Below are 21,845 nucleotides of genomic sequence, written 5' to 3'. Positions count from 1 at the left end.
TCTTGAGTTAAACAGTTCTGATACGTCAAATATTAGTATCACAATATCGTATCTTGGTTTTTGACGTCAATAATTCATATATAAAGAAGTAGTTTACCCATGGCAGGTGCACCTAAACACAACACCTCTCAATTTAGCTACAAAAATGCGGTTTAAGATGATTTAGACACAAAGAAGAAATTCATCAGTTCAATAACTGAATAAGCCTCGGAGCATGTAGAAAAACTATGACATTTTTGGGCCATAATTACCGAATGTTGTGTATATGGGGTGAAGCAATTCTTGGTCTTTGTTCATTTAAAATGGTATTTAATTTTTCTTGTCGAATATCTTATTGTTTTTCAACAAACATATATTTTAATTAGATTGGAATCGCATTCTAATCTAATTTAACTTTAAACTTATGTTTTGTTTTACTGGTTAAATTTTACATTTAATCCCTATAACTTAATTTTAAATAACGGAAATATATTTAATACTTTATTTCTTGTATATTATTTTGCAATTCACATGTAAATGAAGTTGTATTTTTTATCCATGCAATTAATAAAATATGTCTAATATTATTATCGGAAATTATAATGCACGGATGTGTCTGCTCATCCCTTCAAGCGCGATAGGCGCCACACCATTTAATGTGTGAGACCGGTCATGCGTGTGATGATGATTCGATTGCTTGCTATTGTCATGTCCCCCGTGGATGATGTTGTGTAAGTCGTGCGTTAGTGCATCCCATTATGTTTTTTTGAACAACATAAAATCTTGATCAACCACAATCTAAGTTTCTTTTTTTAGTGCAAAGGCATCTAATTTTGTATGTGCTCACGTTAATCTCAACTTGTATGCACGTTTCCATAAAAAAACTTATACATTATATATTCCTGATAGATCAGACCGGATGCTCATGTATGATGATCCCATTGCATGCTACTGTCATGGTTGCTGTGGGTGATGCTCTGTAAATCGCGCTTTAGTGCATCGCATTAGTTTTCTAAACAACTCAAAATGTTGATTGATCATGATCTAAGTTTCTTTTTCATGGTGTGTTCCGATGCGCGGCACGCCAATGAAGGAGTTGCGTATGAAAGCAAAACTGTGTCTCTTGCAAAAAGAAAAAACAGAAAACATATTTTTTTTCGTTTTTGAGAGGAACGGCCGTGACTCTCGCAAAAGTACAACCGTGCCTCTCGCGGAAGCAAAACCGTGACTCTCGCGAAAGGAAAAAACAGAAAACATATTTTTTTTCGTTTCCGAGAGGCACGGCCATGACTCTCGCGAAAGCATACCCGTGCCTCTCGCGGAAGCAAAACCGTGACTCTCATGAAAGGAAAGGAAAAACAGAAAACGTGTTTTTTTTTGTTTCCGAGAGGCACGGCCATGACTCTCGCGAAAGCACACCCGTGCCTCTCGCGGAAGCAAAACCGTAACTCTCGTGAAAGGAAAAAAAACAAAAAACGCGTTTTTTCGTTTCCAAGAGGCACGGCCGTGACTCTCGCGAAAGCACACCGTGCCTCTCGCGAAAAAAAAGCGTGACTCTCGTGAAAAAAAAATAAAAAATTTGTTTTTTTGTTTCCGAGAGGCATGGCCGTGGCTCTCGCGAAAGCCAAGCCGTGACTCTCACAAAAGGAAAAAAACGCGTTTTTCGCGTAATTTTTTTTTTTTAAAATCAAAAATCTAAAGAAGACCGGCGGAAAACCAAGACGTCGAAAAAACCCGTTTAAAAAGCCGAAAACGCGCGCAAAAACAAAACAAAATCCGGAGGGAGCGCCGAGAGCGCGACACATGGCGAATGGCTGAGAGCGCGCCAAATGGCGCTGATTGTTGCGAGGCTCCCGAAGGAGTGCTCGTCAACCTCATGGGTAATCTTATGACGGACGAGCAAAAGCAATACATGCTTTATTATTATTAAATAAATGTATAGGGAAAGATATTTCTTCTCAAGAATATATTGTATATAGCAGATGAAACTAAGCTGCTGTGTATTGTGTTTGTGTCCGATCCCTAGTCCCTACACCTTGATGTCTATAGTGTGCTCCACCGCAGCCGACGACGCGTCCACCGTCAAAGTGCGCACGGCGGGCGAGCCAAGCGACGGGTGAGTCACCGTGAAGTTGTACTCGCCGTGGACGAGGTCCAGCTCGGTCACGCCGTTGGCGTCCATGGTGGCGCCCTCCGGGTGCGTCCTCCATTCAGCGATGAGCTTGTCGACGCGGTCGCCGGCGGGAAGATTCTTGAAGTTGTTGTCCGTGAGGCACATGGCCCAGCAGCCCTGCGCGTGCCAGGCCGCCCACATCACCATGCCCTCCACGTTGGGGTGCCCGTAGCCTTCCCTCAGCACCTCCTCCAGGTAGATCGGCACGTAGGGGCCGGCATTCCGGTTGACGTCGACCTCAGTGAGCCAGATGGGGACCCTGAGCTGCGCGAGCATGTCCAGCGTCGCCCTCATGTAGGGGATGTTGGGCGTGCCGAAGTGGCTCTCGAGGCCGACGGCGAGCTTGATGCCGCGGTTGCCGGGGTAGGAGCGTATCTGCTGCAGCTTGGCGACGTACTTGCTGGACATGGCAGCCGCGTCCAGCGGCTCCTCCAGCGTGCCGAACTCGTTCATGAACAGCCTCGCCGTCCGGTCGATCCGCGCCACCCGATGGTACACCTCGGACGACGCGTTGCGGCCGAGCCTGCTCTCGAAGAAGTGCCCGTGGAGGTTCTCGTTCACCACGTCCCACGCGATGACCTTGCCGGCGTACCGCGACACCACGGAGCTGATGCGCTTCTGCATGGCCGCCTTGAGCCGCTGCGCGTCCAGCGGCTTCACCCACGACACCTGCGTGTCGTTGGTGTCCCAGAGCACGTTGTGGCCGCGCACCGCGATGCCGTGCTTCTCGGCGAGCCGCAGCATGGCGTCCGCGACGGTGTAGTCCTCGTGGTTCTCCATCCACTCCGTGCTGTACCACTTCATCTCGTTCTCGAAGCTGGCCACGGTGAACCGGGACGCGAACCACTGCTCGTAGGCCGGGATGTCGAGGATCTCCTTGGTCATGGCGTTGCCGAACGGGAAGCCGGGCCGGAGGAGCTTGACGCTCAGGTTGGCGTTCGGCAGTGGGACGCCGTCGGCGCCCCGGGCGACCACCTTGGCGGCGCTCCGGCGGGTCTTCCCGGCCGACAGACGGCGTTGCTCGTCCCACTCGGGGAAGGAGAAGGGCTGCAGAGACACGCTGTCCACCCAGATGTCCACCCTACCATCGGCCTGTACAAGCGAACTTTGGTTTCCCTTTTTGGCGTTGAACAATTAATTCATGCGTAATCATTCGATCTACCTCGAAGAAGAGCTCGCCTGGGCCGGAAGCAAAGGCGGTCATGCCGCCCTTGAGCATGCTCCAGCAGCCGGACCTGGCGACGGTGGCTCCACCGGCGATGAAGGCGCCGTTGGGATCCTTGAAGACGGATCTCACCACCGCCGTGCCGGACGAAACCTGCAACCATGCTGCATGCATGCATGCATGGAGCCATATATATACGGGCACACATGAGCAACAAGAAAATACAGCATATCACAAGATCACGAGTAAATGACGATGGTGCAGTACGGAGTATATGCTTGAGTTTACATACCCGAGAGGGAGTAGTGGTGGGCGGTTTCCATCTGGATCTTCTGGTAGACGCTGCGCGACGGCTGGCCATTGTTGCTCGCCGACGCCAACGCGAAGTTGTTGCCGGACGGCGAGCTGCTCACGTTGGCCGTCACGCCCCACGGCACCGACCAGCCCGTCAGGCCGCTGTTGAACTCGCTGTTCTCGATAATGCCGCCTTTGTACAGAGACCTCATCGGGCTGCTCAAGCACTGGATAACAAGATCAAAACAACATCCTTTAGTTTCAAGATAAGAAGAAGGAACACAAATCCAACAATATATCCAGTAATTGGCAGAAAAAAGGTACTACTTGCCTTAATGCTCGCGGTATAATCATAGGGAACCGACTGGACCATCCACCCTACATACATATACATCATTAGCATATCTTACAATGTGCAATCGGTGGAAACTTGAAACACGCAGCAAACCGCAAGGAACTTCCCTGGTGTTGGAAATACAAACTGTGGTAATATGAACTTGGGAAAACTAACCTTCAAACAGCGAAATGCAGAGCAAAAAAGCGAGCAATTTCCCCATGGTAACCACCAGTGTGTATGTCACTTCTTCTTTTTTTTTTCCTTTTTTTTTTCTTTTTCGAAGTGATATGTCACTTCTACTGAACTGGTGGTATGTTTTAGTTGACGGAGAGAGGTGAATATATAGGCATAGGGTAATTAATCCGTGCTTGATAATGCCAAAGGCGGTGTGTTGCTGATTGTTTCAATCTTTGACTCTAAGTCAGCTCGAACGCAAAAAGGGGGGGAAATCTTTGGCTCAAGCGGAAGACTAGGCAGGAGGAGCAACATTTGTGCATTATGGGTGAATGCATTAAAATCGTGCTACTTATGGCTTTTTTTCAAGGAAAAAGTGAATTTTATTCCATATATTGATAGGGTTACAATCCAGAGATAGTAATTGCTCTATACAAGGAGGACCTTGACCAAGCCACACAGCGGTCATCATAATATAATGCCCAACAATCTGCTACCCTGTTTTGCTCTCTCGTAAGCTTCTAGAGAATGAACTTCCGGCTACAACTAAGTGCCCATACGCCGACCTGCTAAGTCTAGAATCGGAAAGACTTGACAGTGCTGCAGAAGATTAAGTCAGTATCTTTTGTCCCACTAAAAAACCATATATTTGGATATACATGCAAGTAATTAGTTTATGCCAAAATTATGTCAATACGAATAGATACTGTGAATATTTGTCATATAATAAATAAAGGAAAGCTTGGTAGCTAATCAACCCAATATTCAACTTTGGGGAATACTAAATATAGAATTAATTTTGCATTCCAATATTCTTAGGAAAACGCTATCTTACACCCGACGGATGCACGCGCAGCGTCCGCCGCATGCGTAGCCATCGGATCAATCTTGATCGAGCGCTCACGTTGGACGGCCACAAGTCGTGTGCAACCAATTTTTTTTGCAACAATTGTATTGTTTTAGAAGGTTTCTACAACAGAGATCTTGTTTCAGAAATAAATAAATAAAGATTCGGTGGTGAAGTTTTTTTCAGCAACAGGGTCTAATTTTAGAAAGTTTCTGCAACAGAGGTCTTGTTTTAGAAAAAGAAATGGTTCAGCAGCGAAGATTTTTTTCTTCTGCAACAGGGATCTTGCTTCAGATACATAGCCCCGGTTGTAGAAAGCATTGGAGGAGCGCACGATGTTAGAGTGTACGAGACCAAGCATTGCAACACGACGCATGTTTCAGAAACGTAGCTTCAATTGCAGAAATCGTCAAAGGAGTGCCCAGCATGGGAGCTCGTCGCCGTCATGCTGGAGTAGAGGTCGTGCCTGTTCTCCAAGCAGGGCCCCTCGGTGAGCTCGATTTGCGTCGGATCCAAGCATCTAGCGTGTGATATGGTGCGCCATGGTGTTGCGAAGAGTTTAATTTAGCTCTTGCACACCGGCGGCGGGCTGATTTTGGGGGCGGGTTGGCGGCGGCGCTGCGTTGGGCGCAGCTCTGTCGGGGCCGGGGTCAAGTTTGTTGTCTTTGTTTCTGCAACAACGCGCGTGTTGCTGGAATAATAAGGGGGGCATGGGGGACGTGCACACTAGATCGGACGGTGATGTCTACTACACAACCTTCTTCTTGTAGACGTTGTTGGGCCTCCAAGTGCAGAGGTTTGTAGGACAGTAGCAAATTTCCCTCAAGTGGATGACCTAAGGTTTATCAATCCGTAGGAGGCGTAGGATGAAGATGGTCTCTCTCAAGCAACCCTGCAACCAAATAATAAAGAGTCTCTTGTGTCCCCAACACACCCAATACAATGGTAAATTGTATAGGTGCACTAGTTCGGCAAAGAGATGGTGATACAAGTGCAATATGGATGGTAGATAAAGGTATTTGTAATCTGAAATTATAAAAACAGCAAGGTAACTCATGATAAAAGTGAGCGTAAACGATATTGCAATGCGTTGGAACAAGGCCTAGGGTTCATACTTTCACTAGTGCAAGTTCTCTCAACAATAATAACATAATTGGATCATAAAACTATCCCTCAACATGCAACAAAAAGTCACTCCAAAATCACTAATAGCGGAGAACGAACGAAGAGATTATGGTAGGGTACGAAACCACCTCAAAGTTATTCTTTCCAATCAATCCGTTGGGCTATTCCTATAAGTGTCACAAACAGCCCTAGAGTTCGTACTAGAATAACACCTTAAGACACAAATCAACCAAAACCCTAATGTCACCTAGATACTCCAATGTCACCTCAAGTATCCGTGGGTATGATTATACGATATGCGTCACACAATCTCAGATTCATCTATTCAACCAACACAAAGGACCTCAAATAGTGCCCCAAAGTTCTACCGGAGAATCACGACGAAAACGTGTGCCAACCCCTATGCATAGGTTCATGGGCGGAACCCGCAAGTTGATCACCAAAACATACATCAAGTGAATCACGTGGTATCCCATTGTCACCACAGATACGCACGGCAAGACATACATCAAGTGTTCTCAAATCTTTAAAGACTCAATCCGATAGGATAACTTCAAAGGGGAAACTCAATCCATTGCAAAAGAGTAGAGGAGGAAGAAACATCATAGGATCCAAATATAATAGCAAAGCTCGCGATACATCAAGATCGTGCCAAATCAAGAACACGAGAGAGAGAGATCAAACACATAGCTACCGGTACATACCCTCAGCCCCGAGGGAGAACTACTCCCTCCTCGTCATGGAGAGCACCGGGATGATGAAGATGGCCACCGGAGAGGGATTTCCCCCTCCGGCAGGGTGCCGGAACGGGTCTAGATTGGCTTTCGATGGCTACGGAAGTTTCTGGCGGCGGAACTCCCGATCTAATCTCCGTTCTGGAAGTTTTACGATACGTAGGTATATCTCTACTATTAAAGGAGGATCAAACGTCGTGATGGTTCGACCATCTCCCCACCTCCCCCTTCTTAGGATAACCATCACGCGAGGGCCATGCCCGGTTAGCCCAAAAATCCAACTCCAAGCACGGACAGAAAACCACGACCAAGAAAAAAACAGTTCGGCTCACCCACGACCAACTCACCCAGGACACACGCCCCAACTCTCTCCAACCCCTCCTCTTCTTTCTTCGTTGGAGTCGCCCCAACTCCTCCAACCCCATCGATTCCAATCTCAACTCTTCCGAGAAACTTCAGTGGACTCGGTCGTGGCGACGAGGGGTGACGGCTCGCCCTCTCTCCATTGAGTCTTGCTCCGTCTCTGCCCTCCATCCTTGTCTTCCGCGGCCGGCAGCTTCAGTGATTTGGGTTTGTGGCAGCCGTGAACTATGCGAGGAGGGTGTGCGTCCTAGAATCCGACGGGTCGATCGTCTTCATCGCAGGCGGCTACGGCGAGGACCGTGTGGCAGAGCGGATGGTGTACGAGGACGCGTAGAAGGCCAACAGCTCGAACTTGACGCCCTTTGCCTCCGTCAAGGACAGTGTCACAGGTGCGTAGATCTTGATCCTTTCCTTCGATGCCGTTGTCTGATTGTCTCCGTTCCTGTCAAACCAGTATTCCGCCTGGCCGGTGCCTGGCTTGCCTTAAGGGGTTAAATCAGCTAACAATGTAGCTAGCTAGCAGGTGGATTCTATTGATTGACTAGCAACACACGCGCACACTGGTATGTGACGTATTTATTGTGTATACTTCAACTCACGGTGATAAAACCTAGGAGCTACATGTATCACCTGTCTAAGTAGAGATTAGGATTTCTATATTACTTTGGACAAGCAATCGTTGGTGAACTCTGGCTATATGCATGTGAGATCTATACGTACCCAACAGAGAGAACTAGCAAGCTGCTGATTTCACCATTTTATCTAGAGTTCTAGACTCATTGTGCTAATTTAAGTAGTGCTAAGCTATCATCCAACCTAACTATTAGTCTATTACTAGATTTATTGATATAGTTCATGTTTGGTGCTTTTCCATTTTTTGCGAATGGAGCGGATTCTGAAATCGCATGTTTCAATTAGGTTTTGATCGGTCAGCTTGAGTAGTGATTGTTTTTATTGTCCCATTTGTTCTTTCATATAGGCTACCTTGCTATGTTGTACTATAAGATACTTCATATAGGAGGTCAAGCTTAAGGTACAATTCTTAACTTGTTGAGAATCATGTTAATCATGATATTTGCCTGCTTCAAAATGCTCCCTGAGGTGTTAGTTGACAGTCCTCTGAATATTCTTTGTTTGTTGTTTTTTTACAGAATTTGACCATTTGTGCAGGCTTTCGTTCATCATGGATCGACCTTAGTCTTAACGATTACCCTATCAAACATGCAACCCCTAGGATTTGGTGCGTAATCCTGCTATTTCTTAGTCCATTAGTTTTTATGTGTTTTCACCTCAGAGATTTTATTAATTTTCAGTTGGTTTCTAACTAGAGATGCACATAAATAACTTTGTTCTGATTTTTATAAAAGAAATATGGCATGCACCTAGCTAGAGGTTACTGACTATGTGTTGCAACCCATTTTATTATGTTGGTCTTTCTTTACACCATTTTCTATTGTTGGTTATTGAACATAAACAACAAGAGAATGAACAGAAGTGTGTTTGGGTGAGGCCCGGATACAACATCTCACTTCTTGTTTTTGGAAATCATATATACTTAACTCCAAGAGGTCACCAGCTAAAGGGATGGTACATTATGAATTTTTTTTGTTTTTTTCACTAAGCTTGACAATATCTCACCAACTGTAGCAGTAATGTGATTCGATCTGTAGGTTGTGCTTGGCAATGAAATAGAAATTTTGCTGTTGAGGTATCGACGTAAGGACAAAAATATTGACTGTTTTCGTTTGTGTGGTTGTGGTCGTAGTCTATTTTATGTCTGTATAATTTTCTGCGGTTGTGAACTGTATTCAGCTCCACGTAGAAATAGACGATTAATCTTGTTTATTCCTTTGAGTGTATACTAAAGTTCCTGTTACCTGAACATTTTTATCACATCATGCAATGATATAAACCCAGAAAAATTCAGATAATATGCATTACTTTTTTGTAAAGCCATTACACTGCGCCTCCCAGGAGCATCTCAAAGGCTCTTGGAGAAATTTGATATCAACAAGTTAACCGGTTTTTTTTCTTTCTCTTTGTTTTGCATCACTATGTTCTTATCTATGAAGCCTTGGGCACCCTATATTTTACAAGGAAGGAAACTAGGCCAGTGTATTGCTTTTAATGACATTTAGTTGTATAGGCGACCTGCTTGCATAGATTATTATAACATATCATATCTTCTTAACTTCCCATTAGTAACAAACATTATAGTACCAAAATTAGTTTTAGGAGGATACTACTAAAACTCTTATACCATTGGCAAAAAACTCTTGTGCAATTTTAATTTATTGCATAGTGCACACGGAAAAGTATTAATTCACCATGTAGAGAGCCTGCCCAGAACAATTGTGTTGGACTTTTGTGGTACTCTCAAGTGAGGTGTCTTTTGTGGCCTTGCTAATATATATAAACCAGAACCATATTTTGTATGATTCTCAACATCCTTGGAGTGAAAGACAACTGAAGTACCACAGAAGGTTGTGTACTGCTACTACACCAGCCGAAGTACGAATTGCAGTTTGTCCTGAATTCAGGCACTAAGAAACTAGCTTTTTGCGATTGATTCGGCTCATACAACAGGTTGGCAATAAGATCGGATGTTCAATAGCCAGAGGAGCAACACTCGACCGACAGGAAACTATGAGCATGTTTATCATAAGTGTGTCGGTTCTACATTTTACTCCTTAGCCAACTACTACTACTTTCTAATACTCTAGCATGCAATTAATTGACTTACCAAAGAACTACATGGAAGAGAAATATGTTTGATTTGTTTTGAACTGATTGCAAGAAATATATGTATGGCACCTACAACTCTGTTCTCAAAACATATAGGAAAATGTTTGGAGATGGCACGCCGGCCGAAGCTTTGGCCGGTCGCCCGCTACCACGCGGTCCTATTTCTGCAAGCCCCGCAAATCGCCCTGCCCCGCTGTAGGGCCATCGCATATGCGAGGCCACTCTCTACCCCTGCATCCTCCCCCCCCCCCTCCCGTTGCAGCCCAATTTCGCCGGCAAGGCCGTCGTCCGCCCCGCATCGGCCCCTGCCTAGCTGCAGCCCAATCTCATCGGTGAGGTCGTCGTCCTATGCATGGCCGACGATTCTCCCAGCTCACCATCTCCAGTTCCTCTCCGCACGGCCAGCGATTCTCCCAGCTCACCATCTCCAGCTGCATAACTGTGATGGCGAGGTACACCCAAGGCACGAGAAGCTGCGACGACGGGGTGCACCTGACATGGGAATGGGATGGGCGAGGACATCATCGGAGCTGCGAGCTACAACCAGCATTACAAATTGCTACAACCGGCGTCCTTGTTTGCTACATGCCACCATGAAGATGCATCCCGCGGAACAAAAATCTCAACTGGCAAAAGAAAAATCTACAACTCATTGACCATTTTGCTGCAAGCGGCGGAGTGAAGATGCGGACAGCGAAGGTCAGCATCGGGGCTGCAACGAGGGGCCGTGGCCTGTGGAAGCTGCAACCTCAGGCGCTAGAGATGCAACCGCCCTAGAAAAAGCTACAACCAACAGCCAATTTTTGTTGCATCAGCGACGGTGATTTTTTTGGCCTCTGAGGTAGACGACTGCTACTGGCGACCAAGGAAGATGCATCCCACGGGAGAAAATGCTACAACCGGCAACAGAAAAGGCTATGACTCGCGGCCGTATATGCTGCAAGCGGCAATGCTGAAGTTGTCGCCGCCGATGCTACGACTAGAAAAGCTGGAAACGTTGTTCGGGAAAGCTGGAACCAACAATTTCTTTTGCTACCATCGCCGGAGCAGAAAAATGTGACATCGGCGAGCCAAGAGAGGTTGCGACGACGAGCAGCTCGGTGATGTGACGAGCAGTAACTGTGAGGGAAAGGACACGGGTGCTTTTGTGTCTCGCCGGAGCACACACTCGTGGTGGTTGGGGCAGGGACATGTCACCGGTGGATCTGAACCAAGACGCGTGCGTGGGGGAGAGGGGGAAGAAGACGATGACGTGGGGGAAGGCGGAACGAATGGCTCCTGCCTGCTGGATCGGACGGCTGGAGGCCGACTGGCCCAAATTCGGGTCAGCGCGCCGGCGCGTATCACCGCTCAAACATATAATTATGAAATTATATTTGATTTATTTTTAGCAATGTTTCATGTCTAAGTTTATTGTTCCGTGGCAAAGCACGGGCATTCGGCTAGTATGGGTACAAGGGGTACGTAGGTGGACCGAAGGGGGGGGTCACGAGGGAGGGGGGCGCGCCCCAGGGGGTGGGCGCGCCCCCTACCCTCGTGAGCACCTCCTTCATCTTCTGACATAGGGTTCAAGTCTATCCGGTAGGTTTCCTTCCAAAAATAACTTCTCCAGTTGATTTCATTCCGTTTTAACTCCGTTTGATATTCCTTTTCCTCGAAACACTGAAATAGGCATAAAACAACAAATCTGGGCTGGGCCTCCGATTAATAGGTTAGTCCCAAAAGTAATATAAAAGTGAAAAATAAAGCCCAATATTACCCAAAACAGTAGATAATATAGCATGGAGCAATCAAAAAATTATAGATACGTTGAAGACGTATCAGTTGCCAGCCAAGGGATAAACATGAGAGACTGCCTGAACTCCTTCAATGGGCTGGGTGAAGCTTTGACGATCAACATTGTGAAGATAAATTGGATCCTTTGCAGGCTCTGGGTAAATAGCTTCAACAGACAGATCAACCTCTGGCAAGAATACAAGATGATTGCGCGCAGACGGCTGATAGTTGAAGGCAGAGTGAAGCTTGATAAGACGCATTACCCATGGAGCATAGAACTTCAGACCAAAGATGTCGGAGCCAGATGCAGCCAACTGCCTGATGAAGAAGTCTTGAGCATTGAAGCTTATGCCATTGAAGATATAGAAAACCAAAGTCTTCATTGCTCCTTCAAGCTTCGTTGTAGATGAATGTCCTTTGACAGGCCATAGAGTCTTTCTGATGATATGGTAAATGGTGCGGGGCAGATACTCTAGGTCTTCAACAAAGAATTCGGTTGGGTATTCAGCGTCGCGTGGCAAAGGCTTCATCATGCTCAGCATTTGACTCATGAAGATGGTCTCTCTCAAGCAACACTTCAACCAAATAACAAAGAGTCTCTTGTGTCCCCAACACACCCAATACAATTGTAAATTGTATAGGTGCACTAGTTCGGTGAAGAGATGGTGATACAAGTGCAATATGGATAGTAGATAATAGTTTTTGTAATCTGAAATAATAAAAACAGCAAGGTAGCAAGTGATAAAAGTGAGCGTAAACGGTATTGCAATGATGGTAAATAAGGCCTAGGGTTCATAGTTTCGCTAGTGTAAGTTCCCTTAACAATACTAACATAATTGGATCACATAACTATCCCTCAACATGCAAAAAAGAGTCACTCCAAAGTCACTAATAGCGGAGAAGGAACGAAGAGATTATGGTAGGGTACGAAACCACCTCAAAGTTATTCTTTGCAATCAATCCGTTCGGCTATTCCTATAAGTGTCACAAACAGCCTTAGAGTTCGTACTAGAATAACACCTTAAGACACAAATCAACCAAAACCCTAATGTCACCTAGATACTCCATTGTCACCTCAAGTATCCGTGGACATGATTATACGATATGCATCACACAATCTCAGATTCATCTATTCAACCAACACAAAGGACCTCAAAGAGTGTCCCAAAGATCTACCGGAGAATCACGACAAAAACGTGTGCCAACCCCTATGCATAGGTTCATGAACCCGCAAGTTGGTCACCTTAACATACATCAAGTGGCACGCGGTATCCCATTGTCACCACAGATATCCACGGCAAGACATACATCAAGTGTTCTCAAATCTTTAAAGACTCAATCCGATAAGATTACTTCAAAGGGGAAACTCGATCCATTACAAGAGAGAAGAGGGGGGAAGAAACATCATAGGATCCAAATATAATAGCAAAGCTCGTGATACATCAAGATCGTATCATCTCAAGAACACGACAGAGAGAGAGAGAGAGAGAGATCAAACACATAGCTACTGGTACATACCCTCAGCCCCGAGGGAGAACTACTCCCTCCTCGTCATGGAGAGCACCGGGATGATGAAGATGGCCACCGGAGAGGGATTGCCCCCTTCGGCAGGGTGCCAGAACGGGTCTAGATTGGTTTTCGGTGGCTACGGAGGCTTCTGGCGGCGGAACTCCCGATCTAAATTCTGTTCTGGAAGTTTTAGGGTATATGAAGTTATATAGGCAGAAGAAGCACGTCAGGGGAGCCACGGGGGCCCCACCAGGCAGGGGGCGCACCCCCCACCCTCGTGGGCAGCTCCTGTATCTTCTGACGTGGAGTCCAAGTCCATCAGGTGTGTTTCCTTCCAAAAATAACTTCTCCAGTTGATTTCGTTCCGTTTCGACTCCGTCTGATATTCCTTTTCTTCAAAACACTGAAATAGGCATAAAACAGCAAATCTGGGCTGGGCCTCCGGTTAATAGGTTAGTCCCAAAAATAATATAAAAGTGGATAATAAAGCTCAATATTGCCCAAAACAGTAGATAATATAGCATGGAGCAATCAAAAATTATAGATATGTTGGAGACGTATCAGACGGCTAACAACTCAGGGATCCAACGGCTTTCCAGGCGGCGGATAATTTCAGTACATCTACCGACGGACGCGTAGCAGCGCCCATATTCTTAGGTCACTCTCAATTCATTGTATCTTAATCCTGAAACATGCTATAATCGGAAACCCCCGGCACATGGATCACAACATCACCAAACATACACCCAACGAAAATACATAGACCAAGGCATCGGAGAACACCAAATGGACGGTGCATTCATCAAGAAGCCGTAGATGCCTTCCTAATATCGACGTTGCATCCATCAAGCAGCCGTAGACGACTTCCTAATACCGCCATTCTTCTTGCTTTTGATCCTAAAATACTTCTATTTCAGGCTGCGGATCAGCCAGCGCACCTCTTCTCAATTTCCCTGGCGATTAGGATCCAACCAATTATCTTGCCAAATTCAGGGTAGCAGCCTCCAAGCTGGCAATAAAGTCGTAAAGCTTTAATGCGAAAAGAGCATTGCGAGTAGGTGCAAATGCACCAGACGCAATGACCTCGTGACCCTCTGAACCACTTACCTGATAGACTCCAGCGAGTGAAAGACAATAGCATCCAAACCTACATGCTCCATGAAGGCGAGAGGTTGGTTGGGTTCCAGTAATGGCGGTGTGGGCGCTAAGGTCACAAGCAAGACTACCCCTAGATGCACCATCAAAAGAGACAAATCAGCCACCCCACGTAGTTGCTGAAGTTCTAACATGGTTTGAGAAACCGGAGGAACGACCCGAAGATGGCCTCAATTCCAGAGGCAGACGGCACAACAGACGGTGACTTCAAGACCTGACACAAGGTGAGAAACAACCATAGAGGTATGTTTTCCCCTCACTCATGGAACCCAAGAGCTAGGCCAGTAGAGGCACAACTAGGAGCCCTCCAAGAAGAGCCCACGGCTCACCAAAATCCTCCGAACTCTCATTAGGCAACCTTGCAGTTCAGCTTGTTGCGTGAGGACGCTCTGCAATGATACATCTATCGGGGTTGCAACGTTGGCGTGTAAAGGCATTGTGGGAAGCAGTGGTGCAACACATCAGAGCTGCGTATTCAGGTTGATGGAGAGCTTTGCATGGCCAAATCAAATGGTGTCACCGGGTCATAGGTAGTTCGTGCACCGAATTGCGTCCCTGCGGGAGCGGGCTCAACGACCTTTTGAGAGGCACCAAAAGCATTGGTCCCTCATCCACGCCGAAGGAGCCACATATGTGTTGCAAGCAGGAAGGTGGAAGGCCGGTGAAGGCGGTGAGCCGCAACGCCTTGCCTTGACGAGGTGTTAGTCCCCAACAATTCCCCACGACGTGTTGGATCGCAACACAAGTAAGTAGCAGGCTTCATGTCTCGGCTGATACAACTACACCCTTCACCCTAACCAAGGCGCATGGGAGAGGCCACTAGCGCGAACATGTCACATCCAGCAATGGCACGCGACAAACTTGTGAGGACGACCGGTGTAGGAGGTGGCAGCAACATTCGAGGAGTGGTCATCATTGAGGTCAGGTTCTCATCGTTGGGGGAAGCCAGACGTGGGGTCGGCGTGGATGGCCAGGCGTAGAAGGTGATGGGGACCCAAGCACCTGCTCAATCTGGTTAGGAGCACGTCCCTCCTGAGGCGGCGGAGGCGGCCTCTAAATATGGTGCGGCAACTGGGGTAGCCAACGCCAGAGGAGATGGGTCATGGGGCCGGTAGGCGTGCCCATGCAGAGGCGGCAGCGGGGACCCAAGCCTCCTAGGAGTTGACACACATGTACCTATATATTGTGAGGGGGCAGAGCTCGGCGTCCACCCCATTTCCAGGCATGGCATAGGCAACACAATGATCTTGTCTAGCTCCTCCCAATATGGAACGGGCAAGGGTGGTGGAGGAAGACAGGCCGTCACTGGACTCCACCTGAAGGGATCGATGTCGGGGGAGTTGTAGCAGGCCGGAGGAGGCACCGGTCAAGGTAGTGGGTCCAGAGTTGGTGCCTTTGCAGCCTAGGGAAGGAGTGAGCGTGCCACCAACCATCCTCCAATGGCAGGAACGGATTTGCGGATGGCAAGCGCGACCACATGAAAAGTGGTGGTGTGCAGCGGGGCCGGAGTGATTGTCGTCATGGGGGCATGTCGGAGCAGTTTCCATTGACAATAGTAACATTTTTGTATAAAACTATGTTGCTTATAGAAGTATGTATCAAGTTCTTGTCCACTGGTGTTAAATGAACTTGGTCCAGTGATAACGATGCACCGGTGGTTTCTGAGTTTTCGGTCCTTGTGCCTCACAGTATACTTGTCCTTAGAAGATTTCTTATAGTAAAATACAAGAGGAAATACAAAAAGACTTTGTTAAATCTTTAAGCTTCAAGCATCCCTTGAATTGTGTGTGACCGCCAACTATCGTACCGACACCCATTTCAAAGTTTTGAGGGAGGGGGGAGGGGATTGCAAAAAGAAAAGAAAAAGGAAACAAAAGATGGGATAACGACACAGGGTGACGCCTATGCAGAGGGTGTGCTATTGTTAATTATGGTTCAGCCTTATCTCCTCATCCTAAGGTTAATTAGTCAGGAGTCAGGACTCTAATAACCAGCCAACGTTTTCTGGGAGGGAGTGGCAATTACGAACCTTCTTTATGGCAATTTCTTTCAAAACACATGACAAATTCTGGCAAACAGAGCATTTGCTGCGGAAACTGACATGTTCGCATGAAGGAATTGTCATACACCCAACACTGCGGAAACTTAGTTTTGACATGCACATTCAGCGAACGTTCGTTGAATAGCATCACAGTTCACATTTTCAGCATGATCTTCTCAGTGTATTTTTTCGCAAGCTTTTCAAAAGAAAGAGGAAGCAGACAACTAAACTGCAGCTGGCTCCAATAGTTCCTTGGGCTGAAAATGTGAAGCTATCGAGCCTCGATGGCACCACTTCCTTGGATGGACTCATGGACATATGCCTGCCTGCATTTTCCCTCCGGCCACGCCATCGGCCTCTCCATCGCCTGTCCATGCCCGCCCTTAGCAGGACAATTCATCGCCGACGCATCATCGTATATATCCAGCCCAAAGCCACAACAGAGAACTCTAGACCGCTGGCCACATCCTCTGCTGGCCTGGAGTCTTTGGATACCCTTTTTTCTTAGACGTTTATGGGTGCTTTCTGTTGGAGTCTTTGGACACTCTTCCCATAAAGCGAAAGGCACTGACAAAATACGTTGCGAAAACAACACACATTTGCCAAAATTACACTCTTCCCATAAAACGGAAGCCGGTGACAAAATACGTTGCGAAAACAACACACATTTGCCAAAATTGACACGCTGTGAAGCATGCACACCCATGCATCTACGGTGTCCGACGACGACGCCAGAGCTTTAGCTAGCTGTCCACAACAACAACGGCCGAGCAGGACGTGAGCAACGTATATACGTGGCCGGCGAACCCATAGCTTCAGCTAGCTGTTGTGGACAGCACAACGGCGGTCGAGCAGGACATGAGCCAGATGGCGGGCGAACCCATAGCCTGAGCTAGCTCTGCACTGCACAGCACAGCAACGGCAGAGGTGGACATGAGCCACATGTGCAAGCTTGGACGTACGTGCATGGCTTGTGCGTGATCGTCATGCATGCATGCAGAGCACGAGGCGAGGCGGCAACTTTTCGTCCCAGCCCTTGTAGGTATAAACCACCCTCGGCCCGCCCTCGCGCTAGCAGATATACATTGAGTCAATGACCAGTGTGTAGTAAGCGGTGAAGTGAGGGTTCTGGTTGCAGTTTCTGGGCTCGGCGCCCTGTTTTTAACGGGGGCTCGCGTCTTCGTCTCAGCCACCAAGCCACTGCTCTCGCCTGAACTATTTTCTGCCATTGGAGCTCAGGAGCAAAAGCCTATAGTCACTAGTCCATCAAAGGTTGTTCGGATGGCTGTCATCGGGACGGCGGGGGCGGAGGTACTGATACCGCTGGCGGCGGTGATCGGCATCGCCTTCGCGGTGTTCCAGTGGTACGTGGTGGCCAAGGTGCCGGTCCCATCCCACGACGGCGAGGATGGCGGCGGCGCCGCCGCCCAGAAAGGCCGCAGCGGGCACGATGAGAGTGCGGAGGACGGCGTGGACTACCGGCAGGTGGAGGCCCGGTGCGCCGAGATCCAGCACGCCATCTCCATCGGTGCCACGTCCTTCCTCTTCACGGAGTACAGGTATACACACGCCTTTGATGTCAAATTTTGCTTTCCAAAATGTTTTTGGTGCCACTTGCATAGAGATGAAAAATAAAAAACACGCTAGTAATATATTGTTTCTTTTTATTACTGTTAGTATTATTTTTAGCAAGTAATATTGGCATGTTTTTGAGGTTGCGTGCTGATTCAACTTAATTACAGATGACTAACAAAAATCATGGTACAATGCAACAAAAAAAACACTTTTTGCGGAAAATGCCAAAAAAATGTTTGGCTTCTAGTATATAGTACTGATAGTGCCAAAAAAATGTCTTATATTTGTTACGGAAGGAGTGTAATATAATATTTTTCTCTTATTGTTATTTTTAGCAATTAACATTTGCATGCATTTTTATCTTATGTGGTGATTAAACTAAAAAAAATACTATATGAATAACTGAAATCAAGGTACAAATGACAAAAGATATATTATTTGCAGAAAATACTAATAAAATGTTTGGGTAATGTTATTCAGCGAACCCTCACAGGGGGTACATGACCAGAGAAACGTCTTTCGCGACAATTTATGTGTTGGTAGCATGGCAATTCTTTCAAGCGAACACTGCAATTTCACAGCAAAATTCTTTGTTTACCAGAATTTGCCATGTGTGTTTGAAGAACTTGCCATAAAAAACACTAATAAATGCCGTGCTTCCAGGGGTATATGTTTGTCTTAGCAAACGTTCTCCTAATAAATATTTAGCCAGACAAAAATTTCATCAAGATTTTGCTTGCCGCTGTCGGCCAACATTTACAGGAAAGAAAAGAAGGATTGGCCTGTACCAAAAAATTGCAAACATCCAAACAAGCAAAAACATTTGTCGAAAAAATGGTATGATGGGTATTGAATTGGCCAGCATCTAAGCATGCCCAAAAAATATTACCTGGTGATGAACTAGATTTTCACTTGAAATGGGTGGATTCCTACCGAAGTTTGAAGAAATTCATTAAAATATGAATTGTATTGAGTCTGGCTTGAACTCGTGTGTCAGGCGAATATTTTGACAGATAGTCAAAAAAATTATCCTATTGATGAATTCAGGTACCTCGGCGTGTTCATGGCTGGGTTCGCGGTGGTGATCTTCATGTTCTTGGGGTCGGCGCAGCGTTTCAGCACGCGGCCAGAGCCATGCACGTACGACCCGGCGCGGCTGTGCCGGCCGGCGCTAGCGAACGCGGCCTTCAGCATGATCGCGTTCCTCCTGGGCGCGCTCACCTCCGTCATGTCCGGGTACCTCGGGATGCGCGTGGCGACGTTCGCGAACGCGCGCACGGCGCTCGAGGCTCGCCGCGGCGTGGGGCGCGCCTTCGTCGTGGCGTTCCGGTCTGGCGCCGCCATGGGCTTCCTCCTCGCGTCCAGCGCGCTGTTCGTCCTCTACGTCGCCATCAACCTCTTCGGCGTCTACTACGGCGACGACTGGGGCGGGCTGTACGAGTCCATCACCGGCTACGGCCTCGGCGGCTCGTCCATGGCCCTCTTTGGCCGCGTCGGCGGCGGCATCTACACCAAGGCCGCCGACGTCGGCGCCGACCTCGTCGGCAAGGTGGAGCGCAACATCCCCGAGGATGACCCTCGCAACCCCGCGGTACGTACTGAGAATTACTACCAAAGTTGAAAAAAATACTCCATGTTTTCCATGCATGTCCCTGACCCTGAGACGATCGATGCTGTGCGCGTGCAGGTGATCGCTGACAACGTGGGGGACAACGTCGGCGACATCGCCGGGATGGGGTCGGACCTGTTCGGGTCGTACGCGGAGTCGTCGTGCGCGGCGCTGTTCGTGGCGTCCATCTCGTCGTTCGGGACGGAGCACAACTTCGCGGCGATGATGTACCCGCTGCTCATCAGCGCCATGGGCATCGTGGTGTGCTTGGCCACCACGGTCGTCGCCACCGACCTCGCCGAGGTGAAGACCGTCGAGGAGATCGGGCCGGCGCTCAAGCGGCAGATCCTCATCTCCACCGTGCTCATGACCGTCGGCATCGCCATCGTCAGCTTCCTCGTCCTGCCCCACAGCTTCACCCTCTTCGACTTCGGCAGGCGCAAGCTCGTCAAGAACTGGTATGCCAACTCGATCTCGTCGTACTACGCCATTTTCCTTGAGATCCTCAATTTAGTACAAAATGCAAATTGATACACTTTTATATTCATGAACAATTATCGATGGATTTGACATTTGGTTTTGTATGACTTTGCGAATGCAGGTACCTGTTCATCTGTGTGTCCGCCGGTTTGTGGGCAGGTCTTGTCATCGGCTATGTCACAGAGTACTTCACAAGCAACGCTTACAGGTAATAGAAATTATACAACTTACAAAAATTGCACGAACTTGAGCTAAGACGGGATAGATGCTGATTACTTAATCACTGCTTAAATTGTTCGACGCATGTATATGTAGGCCGGTGCAGGCGGTGGCGAACTCATGCCGGACGGGAGCGGCGACGAACGTGATCTTCGGGCTAGCGGTGGGATACAAGTCGGTGATCGTGCCCATCTTCGCCATCGCGACAGCCATCTACGCCAGCTTCCGCCTCGCCGCCATGTACGGCATCGCGCTGGCGGCGCTGGGCATGCTCAGCACCATCGCCACGGGGCTCAGCATCGACGCCTACGGCCCCATCAGCGACAACGCCGGCGGCATCGCCGAGATGTCCGGCATGCCGCACGTGGTCCGCGAGCGCACGGACGCACTCGACGCCGCCGGCAACACCACCGCCGCCATCGGCAAAGGGTTCGCGATCGGGTCGGCGGCGCTGGTGTCGCTGGCGCTGTTCGGCGCCTACGTGAGCCGCGCCGGGGTCGCGGCGGTGGACGTGCTGAGCCCTCGGGTGTTCGCGGGGCTGCTGGTGGGGGCCATGCTGCCCTACTGGTTCTCGGCGATGACCATGCGGAGCGTGGGGAGCGCGGCGCTGGCGATGGTGGAGGAGGTGCGGCGGCAGTTCGACAGCATCCCGGGGCTGATGGAGGGCACGGCCAAGCCGGACTACGCCACCTGTGTCAAGATCTCCACCGACGCGTCGCTCAAGAAGATGCTGGCGCCCGGCGCGCTCGTCATGCTCAGCCCGCTGGTCGCCGGCACGCTGTTCGGCACCGAGACGCTGGCCGGGCTCCTCGCCGGCGCGCTGGTGTCGGGAGTCCAGGTGGCGATCTCAGCGTCCAACAGCGGCGGCGCCTGGGACAACGCCAAGAAGTACATCGAGGCCGGCGCGTCGGCGGAGGCGCGGGCGCTGGGGCCCAAGGGGTCGGACGCGCACAAGGCGGCGGTCATCGGCGACACCATCGGCGACCCGCTCAAGGACACCTCCGGCCCGTCGCTCAACATCCTCATCAAGCTCATGGCCGTCGAGGCGCTCGTCTTCGCGCCATTCTTCGCCGCGCACGGTGGCCTCATCTTCAAGCACCTCTGAGTTTGAATTCCGAGTTCGCTCGGCTTGCTGCCTGGACCTGGATGGCCAAGCAGAAGGCTTTCGTTGCCAATAATAACCTCTAGACTGGGAGAATTGTATGAGGTGATGAATGGTTAATGGTTACTTTAGTTTCGGACTTTATTCGAGTGCAAACCCGCCTTAGAAATAAGCTCGTGGTGTAGCAAATTGTCACTCTTAAGGCATGACTTCTAAATGCAGCATGGATGCTCGTCTCTGGGCCTTCAGCAGAGTGCCATCACCGTGAGGCTGTGTTTGGCGCCGGTGGATTATCTTAATCTTGCTTGTTTAATCTCTCTGATTTACTTCCTCCGTCCCATAATATAAGAACATTATGGAACGGAGGGAGTATCATTTAGCTAACCAACTTTTTTCTTATTTTCCAACCAAATTGGCTACACAGATTACAGTGTTAGCTGCTG

General features: G+C 48.5%; 2 protein-coding genes across 2 annotated transcripts; one reads left to right on the top strand and one right to left on the bottom strand.

The window, feature by feature from the left end:
* Window positions 1–1,881: 1,881 nt before the first annotated feature.
* LOC125550874 (endo-1,4-beta-xylanase 5-like) lies at window positions 1,882–4,247 on the bottom strand. Its single transcript, XM_048713987.2, has 5 exons — window positions 4,123–4,247; window positions 3,943–3,989; window positions 3,610–3,838; window positions 3,315–3,481; window positions 1,882–3,244 (listed from the first exon to the last, which is right to left on the bottom strand). Exons 1-5 carry the CDS (start codon window positions 4,166–4,168, stop codon window positions 2,009–2,011), a joined length of 1,725 nt encoding a protein of 574 aa, XP_048569944.1. The 5' UTR covers window positions 4,169–4,247; the 3' UTR covers window positions 1,882–2,008.
* Window positions 4,248–17,505: 13,258 nt separating this feature from the next.
* LOC125550889 (pyrophosphate-energized vacuolar membrane proton pump-like) lies at window positions 17,506–21,701 on the top strand. Its single transcript, XM_048714002.2, has 5 exons — window positions 17,506–17,976; window positions 19,040–19,583; window positions 19,680–20,059; window positions 20,203–20,289; window positions 20,397–21,701. Exons 1-5 carry the CDS (start codon window positions 17,699–17,701, stop codon window positions 21,403–21,405), a joined length of 2,298 nt encoding a protein of 765 aa, XP_048569959.1. The 5' UTR covers window positions 17,506–17,698; the 3' UTR covers window positions 21,406–21,701.
* The last annotated feature ends 144 nt before the right edge of the window (window positions 21,702–21,845 follow it).

The sequence above is a fragment of the Triticum urartu genome, chromosome 1A (assembly GCF_056163025.1).
Source record: "Triticum urartu cultivar PI428250 chromosome 1A, HENAU_Tu73, whole genome shotgun sequence".
Lineage (NCBI taxonomy): Eukaryota > Viridiplantae > Streptophyta > Magnoliopsida > Poales > Poaceae > Triticum > Triticum urartu.
The sequence above is the reverse complement of the archived record's forward strand: the minus strand, read 5'-3'. Positions and strand labels throughout refer to the sequence as shown.